Source organism: Oncorhynchus tshawytscha, linkage group LG01 (genome assembly GCF_018296145.1).
Source record: "Oncorhynchus tshawytscha isolate Ot180627B linkage group LG01, Otsh_v2.0, whole genome shotgun sequence".
Taxonomy (NCBI): Eukaryota; Metazoa; Chordata; class Actinopteri; order Salmoniformes; family Salmonidae; genus Oncorhynchus; species Oncorhynchus tshawytscha.
The window spans coordinates 45,858,590-45,875,398 of NC_056429.1; the positions used below are offsets into that span (position 1 = coordinate 45,858,590).

General features: G+C 43.5%; 1 protein-coding gene across 1 annotated transcript; it reads left to right on the forward strand.

Moving 5' to 3' along the window:
- The first annotated feature begins 722 nt into the window (after positions 1 to 722).
- LOC112251349 (trafficking regulator of GLUT4 1) lies at positions 723 to 10,924 on the forward strand. The gene is made up of 5 exons (XM_024422285.2): positions 723 to 1,042; positions 5,685 to 5,936; positions 7,626 to 7,912; positions 8,202 to 8,334; positions 9,237 to 10,924. The coding sequence occupies exons 2-5, from the start codon at positions 5,768 to 5,770 to the stop codon at positions 9,251 to 9,253; spliced, it is 606 nt and encodes a 201-aa protein (XP_024278053.1). The 5' UTR covers positions 723 to 1,042; positions 5,685 to 5,767; the 3' UTR covers positions 9,254 to 10,924.
- The last annotated feature ends 5,885 nt before the right edge of the window (positions 10,925 to 16,809 follow it).

Genomic DNA, 16,809 nt, shown 5'->3' on the forward strand with positions numbered 1-16,809 from the left:
TATAGTGATTACATTTTATTAGAAGACCACTGAATATTTTGACACAGATTTTTATTCCCGACCATCCCAATGCATATTTGGCCATGTAAAATACATAGAACAAAATGTGGTTTAGTTGCAGGTAGCTGATAACGTGATCAAATGTTCTGTTTGTCCAAAGAGCAACAAGACTCACTACATACAGGAGAGAGGTCATTTGTGTAATTTTACTCTATTTTCTGTTTGTGTTGGGTGCGTGTGTGTGTACAATTTCTGTCCACAGGGCGTCGCTAGCGTGCAACACTTCGTTAAAGTATCCCTCGTGACTCCACTTCAGGTGCGATGAGCAAAGTTGGGCCAGAAATGACCAAATAACCAAGCATGCACTGTATTTTCAATTGCTGGTGAATACTGTCAACAATATTGACCACATGATGGTTGGTTCACATGACCCCTAGGAATAAACATAGACCTACATAAATTGGTCAGTGAACCAGCGACAAAGGAATGCTTGAGGCAGTATGCATAGCTAAATTGGTATGTGAACGGCGCAAGTGGCGCGTTGGTCTACTATTTCCCCATCAGCAAAATAGACCCTGAGAGAAAAAAAAAGTAAGGGTACGCTGGGTGAGAGAGAAAGCGAGCGAAAGCATCCTATTGCATGTGCTGCGCCGACTTCTCCCTCTCTCCCCTCCTTTCTACCCGCCTCCGGGCATAGGAGTTTCCTGTCTCCCCCTCCCTCTCCTCAATCTTGCAGCGCCGTTGAACAAAAGAGAGAGAGAGAGCGAGGTGATGAGGTAGCAACATAGCAAGCACACGAGCGCAATTTGACATCCCCCGGCGTGGTCTGTAGCCTAATTTGACCGTTACCGTTTACCATAGCCTGTATCAAAAGAAAAAGACAATTCGACGAATTCTGGGTGGAGATTTTAATCGTAGCCTACTGAACTTGTGTCATATTTTCTATTTTTTACTACACGTTGCATTTACAGTAATATTTGGAATTGTGATCAAGAAAAGCAAAATGTTAAGGATAATGTTTCATGTCACTCAATAAGATCAGGTAGGCCTAGGTGGATAGCATGCGGTTTCTATGTGATTTAGTTCATATTTTGCTCTCTGTGGTGTACAGTAACCTATCTGTAGTGTACAGTATGCACTGCATGTGTGGTTTGAAGTGGGTGTGTCATCATTGTGTGTGCATGCAGACAATAGCACGCACGCATGTGTCTGTGTGTGAGAGAGAATGCACCAGTAATTTGTTCATTCTGTATTTTACTCCTGTACATGAGAGAAAGACCAAGCGAGGCCAGGGAGAGGGTGCATGTGTATTTATCTCTCTGTGTGTGTGTGTGTGTGTGTGTGTGTGTGTGTGTGTGTGTGTGTGTGTGTGTGTGTGTGTGTGTGTGTGTGTGTGTGTGTGTGTGTGTGTGTGTGTGTGTGTGTGTGTGTGTGTGTGTGTGTGTGTGTGTGTGTGTGTGTGTGTGTGTGTGTGTGTGTGTGTAAGGCAGCCATGCATGTATGTCTGTGTAGGCATCTTTATTATGCATTCAGTTGTTTTCCAAACAGATCTATGTTAGTCTGCATAAGTCACGTTGCATTGTAATACATAATGTATCATCTTTACATAGAATTTGCTGGAATTTACAGTGTTCCTGATTTTTTTTGTTGAATTATATGTGCAATTCACCGCAAGTCCTGCTCCATATTCCACTCCATCCCTCTCGCGCGCACACACACACACTCTCACACACAGGTCTAGGTGTGCCAAGATCACCTTTTCCGTGATGTGCTCATCCCCCTTTCCTCCCCTCCCTTCTCTCCTCCATCCCATCTTCATTCTAACCACATCTCCTCTACTATGTCAGTCTCACTCCCTGCATGAATGGCAGATCATTATATTTAAATGTCATCATAATGTACAATATTTATTATAATACCCATTACATTTCCTGTAGAAGTTCATATTTTCACAACATTCATCTTTGTAAAGTGGGTTGGGTGGTACTTAGATTAGATTTGATGACTCAACAACTCCTTTTAGCGAGGCCGAACCCTTTTTACAAATGACATGTACATCCTTAATTAGTTTTCAGCCAAGCTGCAGACCAGCCATTTGGTTTTTCGATAAAGCTGAGGGATGGAGCTGGAGAAATGTAACAGCTCTCAGATTTTTATTTACCTTTATTTAACTAGGCAAATCAGTTAAAGAACAAATTCTTAGATGGAGCTATGTTGAGCCCAAATGGATACACACAGTATACTCTAACAACCAATGGCGGTTCTAGCTTGTATGACTTGTGCCATTCTGCACTAACTGTAATTTTTATTCAGACATTTGGAACAACACAATTAAATAATTATAACATTTAAAACTATAAAAATATAGAAATAAGACTCAAATATCAAAACAAGTAACCAAAGACAAATAGAAACAAAATTGTGTTGATTTGGCACTCGAGCTTCAATACATTACCCATCCCCCAACACTGTCAACAAAGAGTCGAGACTAAACCAATTCACCTTGGTGGTGTGCAGACTGGTTTAATATTATTCTTAACGATTTCGCACAAACCCCAAAAAATGTAACAGTGAAACTGTATATTCGCAGTATTATCAATGAATTGTGGTTTATTTGGTATAATTCCGTAGTGTGACTGATTTTACTAATTGCATTAGTACTGTACAAAGTGGACTATTTGATAGATTCCCCGCTCCCCTACCTTGGGCTTCCAGTGGGGAGACCTGAGGTCTACCTATCCCCTCCCCATCTCCTATTTCTGAGTGGGAGACCTTCCCAGCCAGTAGCCTGCCTAGCTCACAAACTATAATCAGGGCGCCTACTCCGATAAGGTTAATTGACCCACACGGTGACATGATATCATTGACGTGACTTGCAAACGAGCGATAGAAAACCGGCAAGATTGACGCCCTGGGCTGCTGCCCATGTGGCCTATACCTAAATCTGCCACTGCTATAACAACCCAGTAAATTAAATGAAAGTATTTACAAGATAATGAATATTCAGATGTAAATGTGTAGAAGTAAGGCCGGGAGTCAAACGTACCTTGTCGGCAAGCGCACTGCACATAACTTTTAAAGGTAATTGACGCTAGATAGCTGCATTCCCCTTTTGTTGGGCTTGCGAGATCAAGTGTGCCTAATATGTGTTGTCTCAATTAAATAGCCTGTAGGCTATATGCATGGGCGGATAAACCCGGGCAGTTGTCTTTTCAAGCAAATAAACTTCCGAAGTATGACAGGCTATAGTTTAGGCTTCTACTTTGTCTAGATATGAAGTATTGGTAACACATTTATTTGTCTGCCTGCTAAATGTTATGTAAAACGTAGTTCAAGTGAAGTGCAAGTGTCCAGTCTCCTATTCTATTTCACCCCAACTCTGTCTCTCTTTCAAACTATGTCTAGCCTATTGGCTGATATAGCCCAATAATACTGGTAGCCTAAACCTAATATAATGGACCATGTCATGTAGTGCTGAGCAATTAACTGAAATTTCGTTTTTTTTCTCAGATTATTAAACAACTAATTGACCAACGTCGGTTCAATTACATTGTTCCTTTTTTTGTGAGCTCAACGCTCTGTTTGTCTAGAGAGAAATCATATCAAGCACGAGATATCAAATCAAAAACACTGCAGGGAATTTAGTTTTCAATAGGCAAATATTAAACCTAGTTCAGCGCAGAAAATGTGGTAATTAACTACAATGACCAGAATACATTGCGCATATTCTTCCTGGCAGACCCACACAGACCGCAGGGGAGAGGAATGTAGTCAACACAGCAATGAGAGGGATAGAGAAGTTCGGGAGGCATAGTTATACTACCCTGATTGATAGTTGTAGCAGTCTTGAAAGTATGCCATACCTACTTCGATGAACTACTAAAATAGTGATTTTATCAGCTCTGCAGACGTACAACAAAATGATCACGGGGAACTTGGCTTGTTTGGGAGCACAGAGACAATGTTACACCATGCTCAAACCGCGCATGCGCAATTCTATTTTGTGGATTTAAACATGGCTATTTTACCTGAAATGCACAGGGTCCTCTACTCCGACAATTAATCCACACATAAAACGGTCAGCCGAATCGTTTCTAGTCATCTCTCCTTCCAGGCTTTTTCTTCTTTGGACTTTCATAATAAGGTGTATTACCACAATCGATGGTACGTGGGTATATGCTTCTAAAAGCCTATGAGGAGATGGGAGAGGCAGGACTTGCATCAAGTTCAGCGTCACAAATAGAAGCAACTTCTATTTTAGCTCCTGGTAACGCAGACACTCAATGCTCACTAATAGGGATGTTAACACATTTGTGCACAAAATATGAGAGAAATAAGCTTTTTGTGCATATGGAACATTTCTGGGATCTTTTTTTTCAGCTCATGAAACTTGGGACCAACGCTTTACATTTATATTTTTGTTTGATCTATGACTTTTCAAATCACCCAGCAATGCTATCTAAAGAGTTAGCTCCAAGTAAATGTTGCAATTCTTCAGCCATTCCTGAACCTGCGACCAAAAACCGAAACAAGTGATCCAATGATTCTGTCTCTATGGCGGGTTTGAATGAATCCCAGCCTTTGTCTGTTCGATACGGACTGATCCTTATTACGTCTAATCCTCACTCTAACCCTTATTCAGAACGACAAGAGGGTTGACAGAATTGTCTTATGTCAGATTTGGTCAGTCAAGTGACTGATATGTGGTTGTCTAACTTAGGTTGTGTAACTTATGTAAGGGAATAGGGCTACGTAGGTGTGATGTCACCTGTCGGAAGACTTTGGTCGCATTCCAGGCCGACTACATTGCAGAAGTTGCGTTATACCAATCAATGGCTGCGTGCCACGTCATCAACTGGGCATTCAGGCATTAGATTGTTCTATTATATGATGTGGTTAGCAGATATTTAAAACACCTATCAAGGCGTTGTGTAGTTAGCCTGGAAACAAAGGCTGAGAGAGGTATGCAGATAGGAGGGGTGTGGCATAAAGGTTCGAGGGGTGGGGCTTGGTGGGTGTGGCTTATCTTAAGGAGGAGTCAGATACTTCATGACATCCTACAAGGGAGCTCATATTTTTACAATTCCTGTCATGGTCAACACCTAGATATTGGATTTGCCCCAAACATAACACTTTGTCTTCAGTACAAAAAGTTAATTGCTTTGCCAAATTTTTTGTAGTATTACTTTAGTGTCTTGTTGCAAACAGGATGCATTTAAAAATATATATTTGTATTCTTTACAGGCTTCTGACTTTTCACACTGTCAATTAGGTTAGTGTTGTGGAGTAACTACAATGTTAATGTAGCCTCAGTTTTCCCTTATCACAGCCAATAAACTGTTTTAAAGTCACCATTGGCTGAGCAGTTTCCTGAGCAGTTTCCTTCCAATATGGTCCCTGGATGTTGCTGACCCGCCCCTCAGATGATTAGCTGACTACGATTTAGTAAAATGTCAAGTTTGATCTAAGCAGTCCCCCAATGAAGAAAGCCATAGCTTCCTGGCTGGTTCCTGGTATACCTGTATAAAATGTTTATAAACAATAGACTATAGTATATGGCATGGTTGATCAGAACATTGCAGGAGCTGTACGACTTCCATGCTAACAAACTGGTAATTTGATAACACCATAATGCAAGTAACAGTAAATTGTATTATGTTCCCTATTTCCCCCGTTCATTTCAGTTGAAGAAGATCAAACGTCCAATCAAGACCAATCATCAAAAAGGCCCAAACTACCAGTGAAACAACATTGTCGGCATTCCGCCATGTCTTCCAACACCAGTGCTGCCCCCAGTGGAGCGGAGGGAGAACAGCAGCCGGAGCAGACCATCACCTCCCAGCCAACCAGTGCTGAGCACCAAGAGACAGCCCCTGACTCCAGCCAATCGGAATCCAAAGACCACTTGGCAGTAATCAGCGAGAAGATGGAGACCAGTAAATAAATATTTGACAACCTCCCCCATATCGTCCTCCACCCTCCCCCTTCCACCCTCTCCTTCTTCTCAACCCTATCCATCCCAACTTACAATTAACACCCCTCTCAACACTTTGAGCTCATCTCTGTTGTTGTGATCTACAACTCTACGAATGTTTGTGTTCTAGAGCTGTCCCCTCACTTCCCCTTCTCATTTCCCTGAGTGTCTGGCCCTGTCTGTCCAGGAATCACTTAAGACAGATGCATGATTTACAGAATACTGCCTTCTCTTCAGCACCCTTTATTTTTTCAATGGCTCAATCCCCACCTCCCTTCTCTAGTCTTTCAATTACACCCCCTCCCAAACTAAAAGTCAATTTAGGTTATTGGCTTGACCAGACAATACGTCAATCCCTTGTGCCCTTAAAAAAAAGAAAGTGCAGTAACTGCAATCAACTGTGGTACTTTGGACGCAGTATTTGCAATTATACTGCACTCTGACTGCAGTATGTTTTTGTAAGGGGTTTCAGAGCCTTTTGAGAATTGTACAAATATATTGATTAATTACTGTTGTTGTGCAGCATAGTTCAACAAGTGTGTCAATAACGGGATACCTTCAGATTAAAAATCAACACGCTCTAAGAACAGTTTTGAACTAATTCATTTCTTCCAAAATGAAGGAGAAGCAAGAGAGAGAGCTCTAGATTACACCTATCTATACATCAATGGTGGTCAGTGTCATCATGAGCATGGCCTTATTTCTATTACATTCTATTGTCATTCATATTCCATTAACCCAGTTCAATGTAACGGCGATAGGTTTAGGCTACTACATGATACTCTAATTTTTCCAATGCCCATCATGAGGTTGCTACAACCTAGTCTATGAATGAAAGTTTACAATGTAGGTGCACACAGGTTGAGAGAAACGTTTGAGGAGACAGACCGTATCACATGGACAGACAGTGAACCATTCAATACCGCCTTGCACACTCTTGCCTGCATCTAGCTGATATAGGGTGTAATCATTAGTCCAACAGTTGCAAACCAGAGTATGTTTATCCCCATTTTGTTCCGTTTAAGAAACGTTTTCTAACAGAATTTGCAGAATGAATACACCCCTGATCACCCGTAAACACAGTTCACTTTCATAACAGCCACGGATGATTCCTTCTCGCATCTATTTGCTCTCCTCCTCTGGCCTTACCATGCGAAAAAACCTTTCCAAGCCAAACAATACTATAAACGCTACACACAGCCTACATCATTGTCACCATATTAGCTAAAGTAACATCATAGTCAACATAGCTAATATAACTAACGCGTTAGTAAACCAGCTACAATTATGCAGTAACGTTACAGTGTACAGTCACTAGTAATATGAAAGCAATCAATCCAGCGAGATTTAAGTGACAAGTAGATTTTGCACCACTCAAAACACAGGAAATAGATGGCTGAAAAAGACAGATCCTCAGGTGAGCGGGGCATGTACGTTGTTAATGGCAGCTTCTTGGCACTGTTGCTAGTTATCTGACCGTTCAGAATCATAACAACACACACCTTCCAGCCAACCCATCTATAAATGTTGAATAATGTCAGGATTCCCGATTTTGGTGACGAAGCAATGAGGACATTCTCTCGTTCCTTCTTCCTCCCTCCTTTTCACCCTCCTTCCCTCTCCTTGCCTCCCTCTACCCACCCTACTACAGGTAATGGAATGTGTGCTGCCGACTCCTCGCCCACATCTTCCATCTCGTCCCCAAAGCGACTGCAACACGCCAAACCAACCAACGGCCGGGCGCGGAAAGGAAGCCGCTCTGGGTCCCTGCTGGGTCATGGGGCAGGGTCTCCCAGGCCTTCCATCAGCCGTCAGCCCAGCACCGTGACAGAGGAGGATGACGGCAAGCCCCCTAGAGACTACCTAATATTGGCCATCCTGTCCTGCTTCTGCCCCTTGTGGCCGATCAACATCGTGGCTCTCGTCTTCTCTGTTATGGCGAGTGGAACTTTTAAGTATTTGACATGTGGTTTGTAAGTGTTGTCTGTGAAGGAATGCGTGCGTGCGTGTGATATCTAAGAAACACCACAAAGAAGAACAGCTAAAAACAGTGGTTGGCCGCTTGTGTGTTAGTGATCACCTGCTGGGAAATGAACAGAAAATGATGGCCAATGTTCTGGTCAGAAGAGATGGGACTGCCACCCACTGCTTTTAACCTTTTGTCTTCACAGTGTGTTTTAACCAGCATGTTGTAACCTAATCAATAACATTTCACCCTATTCTCCAGTCGAGGAACAGCCTGCAGCTGGGGAACGTAGACGGGGCGCGGCGTCTGGGACGGAACGCAATGGTGCTGTCCATCGTTTCACTAGTTGGCGGGGTCATCATCATCATCGCAGCCATCGTCTTAAACTGGGGAAGTGAGTGGCTGAGCTCTCAAGTTCTTATTGTGGTGCCGTTTTGTGTCTGTCGTTACTTGCTGCTTTTGTCTGTTTGTTTGTGTGTGTTCTGTCTTGCTTTTGGTCATGTTTGTGCTTGATTTTTGGTGGTTGGTTAGGTTAGTGCCCATTGTTGTACCTTTGTTTATTTTTTTTTCCCACATATTGGCTGGGATTCAATCTGATTGTGTCAACAACGCTCCATTTAAAGGTAATTTCCTATTGAGTCGACATATGCCGAGTTTACCGTTAATGCGATCGATGGATCATTGCCTTTAAAAGCTGCATTGTCTACAAATGCGATCAGATTGAATCCCAGATTTGATTTTTGTGCAGGTTGAAATTAATTGGGAGGAATCTTGTCCCGGAGGCAGAGCTGAGCAGTTTCCACTAGATGGGCCAGCCGAAAAGTCAAAATGGCTATATAATAAAAAAGCTATGAAAAAAAATGTAAGGTTAGTCTTAGGCATGAGGTTAAGGTTAGGTCAGTGCCAGTTTACAGAATGGGAACACAGGGCACGTGCCCCTGGGCCCCCGACCTCTAAGGGGCCCCCAGCCAAATTATTATTATTTCTTATTTTATTTTGGGTTTGGGGGCCAAAAAGATAATTGGGAGGAGTGGGGGGCCCCAGGAGGTCGGTGCCTGGTTGTGGGTTTAAAATCTGAGTGTATGACTTTGTGGCTTGGCCAGCTAGTGACCACCCTGCAGAGCTGCCTCCAGGACAAGATTCGTCCCAATAAATGCCAACCTGCGTTTGATGTGTCTGGTTCTTAATTTGCGTCCATCTGTGGCTGGTTTGAGTTAGACCGTTTTCAGTGTTGTACTATATAACATTATTGATGACATTTTTGCAAACACCCTTGTGCTTTCTCTTTATTATTAGGTATAATAAAATCCTGAGGGTCACCATGGAAACCAGGAGCAAGATCGCAAGACAGCACACCAACAACCATCCAAACCAGACTTTTCCCCTCTCCTACGATCAAAACACTATTCTACAAAAGCGCCTGCAACCTACAGCATACCCATTGGACCCCTTTTTTGCTGCACTATCATGTATGGCCTGTAATATGTTCTCTGAAACAGATAGACAAGTCCGTCACCTCTACCTCCTACACCCCAATGCTGCCACCAGTGGTGTAGTGCAGGGTAAACGTACGTAAATGTCGTTTACACACATTTTGCTCCTGTGTTTATCCACCTTTTGCAGACAAATGCATTGAAAGTATAGGGGGCGTTACTTTATTGACCGTCAACGGTGATCAGGAGTTATAGTACCCATCTATTTTTTGACCACTGGCTGCCACCATCACTCAGAAGGTCGAAGGCGTGAGGTAGAACAACACTGAGGTAGGATAGACAGTGACAAACAGACTGGTTCCTCTGAATGAGAGAGATGCGTCTAACGAGTCTAACTCTGGTCAACGATGCCATGATCTCCTGGTTGCCTGAGTCTCAGAATATATTTAAAGTCTCTGCATGATTTTCCGGGATCAGGCTGCTCCTCCCAGACTGTTCCTCCCAGGCTGTTCCTCCCAGGCTGCTCCTCCCAGGCTGTTCCTCCCAGGCTGTTCCTCCCAGGCTGTTCCTCCCAGGCTGTTCCTCCCAGGCTGTTCCTCCCAGGCTGTTCCTCCCAGGCTGCTCCTCCCAGGCTGTTCTTCCCAGGCTGCTCCTCCCAGGCTGTTCCTCCCAGGCTGTTCCTCCCAGGCTGCTCCTCCCAGGCTGTTCCTCCCAGGCTGTTCCTCCCAGGCTGTTCCTCCCAGGCTGCTCCTCCCAGGCTGCTCCTCCCAGGCTGTTCCAATGTGACAAAACACAAAGTGTCTCTATTGTTGCCGGAAAGGACATCTGGTTTTCTCTGTAATGTTATTATTTCCTTCCACTGAATCATTCATCTCCAGTCAGTCCACACCTCTGTAACACAACCAAGGGATCCTTTTAACTGTGACGCCAAAACCAGCCCACCCTATAGGATCATGTTAAAGATGGCAAAGGAAGAGTTGGAGAGGGATTGGAATTGATCTTTGATCAATGTGATGATGTTGATGGGGGGGGTCTTTTTAGTTCTGAATTTGTTCCAGATTGTTATTTTCTGTGAAGGGAGGGAGGAGGAGGAGTTAGAGACAGATGGGACCATCTGTACTTAAATTTAGGGACAAACCTGGGGTCTCCATCTCTTTGCTTCATCGTCTTCGTTTAAAAATAACTGGAATCTGGGGAGAATGAGCCACTCTGGGTTTGGGATTGAGGCTGGGCTGGTAACTCATATGCGCTCTCAAACACACTATCTTACACCCCCCCCCCCACACACACACACACGAGCACATGCACACACACACAATCATCCATACACATAGTGTCAGAATGACTGATTCTCATTGGCTGAGAGAAAGAGGGAGATAAAGAACAGGAGAGGAGAAGAGAGGGAGGGGAGGATTGGGGATAGCTGCATCATGGGCTGCAGTCCTTTGTTTGGCACAGATGGCGGCAAAGAGAGAGAGTGTGTGTGTGTGTGTGTGTGTGTGTGTGTGTGTGTGTGTGTGTGTGTGTGTGTGTGTGTGTGTGTGTGTGTGTGTGTGTGTGTGTGTGTGTGTGTGTGTGTGTGTGTGTGTGTGTGTGTGTGTGTGTGTGTGTGTGTGTGTGTGTGTGTGTGTGTGTGTGTGTGTGTGTGTGTGTGTGTGTGTGTGTGTGTGAGAGAGAGAGATGGTGTGGTGCTTGTTACTGATGCTGGATAAAAAGTCTGAGGATACTAGACTGGAAAAACGAACGGAGCAGAGCTGGTTACAGAATAACTCTTCTTACTCTTCATTTCCCCCTCTTCTGTCCAGTATCTACCACCACATTATCTACCATTTATTGGTAACGTTATTTATTAATTTTACCTTTATTTTAACAGGGTGTCCTATTGAGACCAAGGTCTCTTTTGCAAGGGAGCCATGTATCTCACAATTACACAACAACAATGTTATGACAGCCTGCTTGACAGTATTTACACAGTTCTAAACATAGTCTACCATCTCTGGTCAGTTGGAATCCATTCCTCTCCCTTCAGTATTGCAAATATATTACCCACTTTACCTTTCACCTCTAATATGTAGTCATTATCTTTGATGGTTGCCTCTTTTGTTAAATTCTATGCAAATACCTTGCTGGGGTATTTGTTCAGTTGGTACTCCTTCTCCACCGTGGTCAGTATCAGCTCCTATGTGCTTACTGTTTGCCCTTGTCTGGTTGTTATTCACAAAGCAGAATGACCTCTTCTCCCTTTGGAAGTCAGTCAGTGTGTCACTGTGCCAAAGCCTGGAATGTGAGCCAAGCCACGTACAGTAGAGGCCAGGCAGTCTTTGGCTTGACTCCGGCTAAGTGCTCTGTCGGTGTGTGTGAGAGAGAGAGAGAGAGAGAGAGCGAAAGAGTGTGAGAGAGAAATGCAGTGTGTGTGTGTGTGTGTGTGTGTGTGTGTGTGTGTGTGTGTGTGTGTGTGTGTGTGTGTGTGTGTGTGTGTGTGTGTGTGTGTGTGTGTGTGTGTGTGTGTGTGTGTGTGTGTGTGTGTGTGTGTGTGTGTGTGTGTGTGTGTGTGTGTGTGTGTGTGTGTGTGTGTGTGTGTGTGTGTGTGTGTGTGTGTGTGTGTGTGTGTGTGTGTGTGTGTGTGTGTGTGTGTGTGTGTGTGCCCCTGGATGCTGTTTTTAGGGAGAAGCAGGTGAGTCAGTCCCCTCCCACTCAGTTTAAAGGTATCATATTCTACTTGGCACGCACATTCCCTTCACTTCCCGAGCCCAGTCCCCTGTGCATGTTTACAGTATCGTTTACAGTGTGTTATACTTAGGAGTTTAATGGAGGATGGGTTAACTCTAATGCTTTTACACCAAGGACATCTTTATGTAGCTGAGAGACTTGTTGACTTGTGCAGCGCATTGTAAATAAATAATATGCATATTTATTTGCCATGATGACACATGATATTCACGTCCAAAGTTGACTTTTTCACTTAGATTTGTTTGAGTAGTCAAGAATAATCCATGTCAATTTGTTATTTTGAGACTCTGCTCCACCTGACCGTTTTGAAGCACTTCCTCCGAACCACCCTTGAAGGCTAGACTAGCTACCATAGAAAGGCAACAATAAGGTTGAAAACCAAAGAAGGTTTCCCATTGGGAATGACGAGTGAGGATGTTCCACTCTGACAGTGCCAGGGTTTGAGGTTTGGAGGGTTAGTGAGGGGGTGTGTAAAGCTTTTGGTCCACCAGCCACAGAAAACACGCGCGCACACACACACACACACACACACACACACGCACACACACGCAAGCAAACACACACACACAAAGTCTTGTACAGCTAACCATGTGGGGACACATTTTCCCTAACTTCTAAACCTAACCCTAACCTGTACTCTTACACTAATCCTAGCCCCTAACCCTAAAACTAACCCTAGCTCCTAACCCTAACCTTAACATTAAACCCCCTAGAAATAGCATTTGACCTCATTGGGACTAACAAAATGTCCCCAGTTTTTGTTTGTTTACTATTCTTGTGGGGACCAGAAGTCCCCACAAGAATAGATAAACAAACACACACACACAATTTCAAAATAATCTTTTACATGTGCGCTTTGTTGAGCAAAAACAAAACTTCTCCCAAATGCTCTGTGTGATCAGCCACCAATGTGGCTGGTAACAATAGACATTCTACCAGCCAATGCCAAAATCTGGTGGCTGGCTTTTCCCCCCACCCTGAAGGCATTGGCTAGAGGCAGTTTCTACAGTATTTATTGTACCAGTTATTTTCAAATCAGTGAAGGGAACTTAACAAGTGCACACTTTGGGAGGAAGGAGAAGATATTGTCGAAGTCTCCTGTAACCCCATTCACGCCAAAAGTGTAGCATGTCTGTTTGTACTAACCACATATGCAAAAATGTTTTCAGCTGAAAGTGAATGCTGACTTTTGGCTTCTTTTATTTCCATTTCTCAATGGTTGTGCACAACTATGGATATTTAACCTGCTTGCACTATATTGTCGTATGTATATATTTATTTATATACCTGGTTATGCCTTTGGTTTGATATGGACTGTTATTGAGCTATTAGTGCTAATATTTGTAGCACTAGTTATTTCACTAGTGTTACTATTGTCATTGTTATGGTTACTATTTCTATTTTCACTGTTATTTCTACTAGTGTTGTTGTTCTCTTGATGACATTACACTAGAACAGCAGGAAACAATGTTCGATAATGGCCTTCGCTGTTATTCAACCGGTTGATTGTGAGCTTCCTTGACAAGAAAACTGCTCTAAAAAAAAGCATGTTTACAGTTAGCTAGTTACACAATTCATATGCTTCGACGGTCGATACCTTGTGTGATTGCAACGATCATGACCAACCAGTTCATGAGATAATTTATATGCAGACATAAAAATAAATAGTCTTTCAAGCCACCAGGTGAGTAATCTCCACCTTTTCGTCATGTCTTCTTAGTAATTTCCTATTCATCTCTCAGGTCTTTCTTTCTCCTACTAATTCATTCATTCAGAATTATTCCCAACCAATTAATGTTCTTCTTCACCTTTTATATTCTATAGGTTTATTATTATATTGTTATATTCTATTTAGCAGACGTTTTTATTTAAAGCGATTTACAGCCATGCGTGCATAAATTTCTATAGATGGTTGGGAATCAAACCCACATTCCTGGCATTGCAAGCGTCATGCTCTACCAACTGAGCCATACAGGATCACTTTACAATTATCTATCTGCTCCCGTTTCACGTTTGTTATGTGCTACTTCCTGTCCAATATAATCTATATCCTGTTTGATATGTTATCTCTTTGGAGAAGGGATCTTGGGTAACTCCCAAATGGCACCCTACTCCCAGGGCTCTAGTCAAAAGTAGTGCACTATATAGGGAATATGGTGCCATTTGGGAGGTATCCACAGACTGCAGCACCGGTGGTTCCAGACCATTGGCCCACTTAGTTAATCAGTGTTGTTCTTCTTATTGTCGTTGGTTACGGATCTATACTATAATCCTGAATCAGACATCTGTGCTGACTTGCCTGACTGTGCATGCCTTAATTGACTGCTTTATAAACATACAGTATGAGTATGTATGTACACTACTATGTTAATCCAATATATTGATAAAGAACTCTGTATTGATCTTGATCCTATTCTGATTTTGTATGATTAATGATGAAGTTTGAAAGGAACCTTGTGAATCAATCAATCAAATGTATTTATAAAGCCCTTTTTACATCAGCCGATGTCACAAAGTGCTATACAGAAACTCAGCCTAAAACCCCAAACAGCAAGCAATGCAGATGTAGAAGCACGGTGGCTAGGAAAAACTCCCTAGAAAGTCAGGAACCTAGGAAGAAACCTAGAGAGAAACCAGGCTCGGAGGGGTGGCCAGTCCTCTTCTGGCTGTGCCGGGTGGAGATTATAACAGTACATGGCCAAGATGTTCAAACGTTCATAGATGACCAGCAGGGTCAAATAATAATCGAAAACAGCAGGTCCGGGACAAGGTAGCACGTCTGGTGAACAGGTCAGGGTTCCATAGCCGCAGGCAGAACAGATGACACTGGAGCAGCAGCACGACAAGGTGGACTGGGGACAGCAAGGAGTCACCAGGTCAGGTAGTCCTGAGGCATGGTCCTACAGCCTCCGAGAGAAGAGAAAGGGAGAGCGAATTAGAGGGTGCATACTTAAATTCACACAGGACACTGGATAAGACAGGAGAAATACTCCAGATATAACAGACTGACCCTAGCCCCCGATACAGACTATTGCAGCATAATTACTGGAGGCTGAGAAAGGAGGCGTCGGGAGACACTGTGGCCCCGTCCGACTATACCCTCAGACAGGGCCAACCAGGCAGGATATAACCCCACCCACTTTGCCAAAGCACAGCCCCCACACCACTAGAGGGATATCTTCAACCACCAACATACTATCCTGAGACAAGGCTGAGTATAGCCCACAAAGATCTCCACCACGGCACGAACCCGAGGGGGGTGCCAACCCAGACAGAAAGATCACATCAGAGACTCAATCCACTCAAGTGACACACCCCTCCTAGCGACTGCATGGAAGAGCACCAGTAATCCAGTGACTCAGCCCACGTAATAGGGTTAGAGGCAGAGAATCCCAGTGGAGAGTGAGGAACCGGCCAAGCAGAGACAGCAAGGGTGGTTTGTTGCTCCAGTGCCTTTCTGTTCACCTTCACACCTTGGGGCGGCAGGTTTTGGGGCGGCAGGTAGCCTAGTGGTTAGAGCGTTGGACTGGTAACCGCAAGGTTGCAAGATCAAATCGCCGAGCTGACGAGGTAAAAATCTGTCATTCTGCCCCTGATGAACAAGGCAGTTCACCCACTGTTCTTAGGCTGTCATTGAAAATAAGAATTTGTTCTTAACTGACTTGCCTAATTAAATAAAGGTAAAATAAAAAATAAATAAAACACCCCTGGGCCAGACTACACTCAAATGTAGGACCTACTGAAGAGATGAATCTTCAATAAAGACTTAAAGGTTGAGACCAAGTCTGCATCTCTCACATGGATAGGCAGACCATTGCATAAAAATTTAGCTCTACAGGAGAAAGCTCTGCCTCCAGCAATAAGGAGACCTGCATCTTGTGACCGTAGCGTATGTGTAGGTATGTACGGCGGGACCAAAACTGAAAGATAGATAGGAGCAAGCCCATGTAATGCTTTGTGGGTTAGCAGTAAAACCTTGAAATAAGCCCTAGCCTTAACAGCAGGCCAGTGTTGAGATGCTAGCACTGGAGTAATATGATCACATTTTTGGGTTCTAGCCAAGATTCTAGCAGCCGTGTTTAGCACTAACTGAAGTGTATTTAGTGCTTTACCCAGGTAGCCGGAAAGTAGAGCATTGCAGTAGTCTAACCTAGAAGTGACAAAAGCATAGATACATTTTTCTGCATCATTTTTGGACAGAAAGTTTCACATTTTTGTGACGTAGATGGAAAAAAAGCTGTCCTTGAAAGATGTTCCTCAAAAGAGAGATCAGGGTCCAGAGTAACGCCGAGGTCCTTTACAGTTTTATTTGAGACGACTGTACAACCATCAAGATGACTTGTCAGATCCAACAGAAGATCTCTTTGTTTCTTGGGACCTAGAACTAGCATCTCTGTTTTGTCCGAGTTTAAAAGTAGAACATTTGCAGCCATCCACTTCCTTATGTCTGTCTGAAACACAGGCTTCCAGGGAGAGCAATTTTGGGGCTTCACCATGTTTCATCGAAATGTACAGCTGCGTATCGTCCTCATATTTTTTGTTTTTAGGAGTGCGACTGCATCTAGGGTATTACGCAAGGTTAAATTAAGTTCCTCAGTTAGGTGGAATTGTTGTACTCTGACATCCTTGGGTAGGTGGAAGGAGTCTGGAAGGGCATCTAGGAATCTTTTGGGTTGTCCGAGAATTTATAGCACGACTTTTGATGA

Coding starts and splice junctions, on each gene's coding strand:
- LOC112251349 (XM_024422285.2), top strand. CDS start 5,768: ATGTCTTCCAACACCAGTGCTGCCCCCAGTGGAGCGGAGGGAGAACAG. Junction 5,937..7,625: donor CAGCGAGAAGATGGAGACCA/GTAAATAAATAT, acceptor ACCCTACTACAG/GTAATGGAATGTGTGCTGCC. Junction 7,913..8,201: donor CTCTCGTCTTCTCTGTTATG/GCGAGTGGAACT, acceptor CCTATTCTCCAG/TCGAGGAACAGCCTGCAGCT.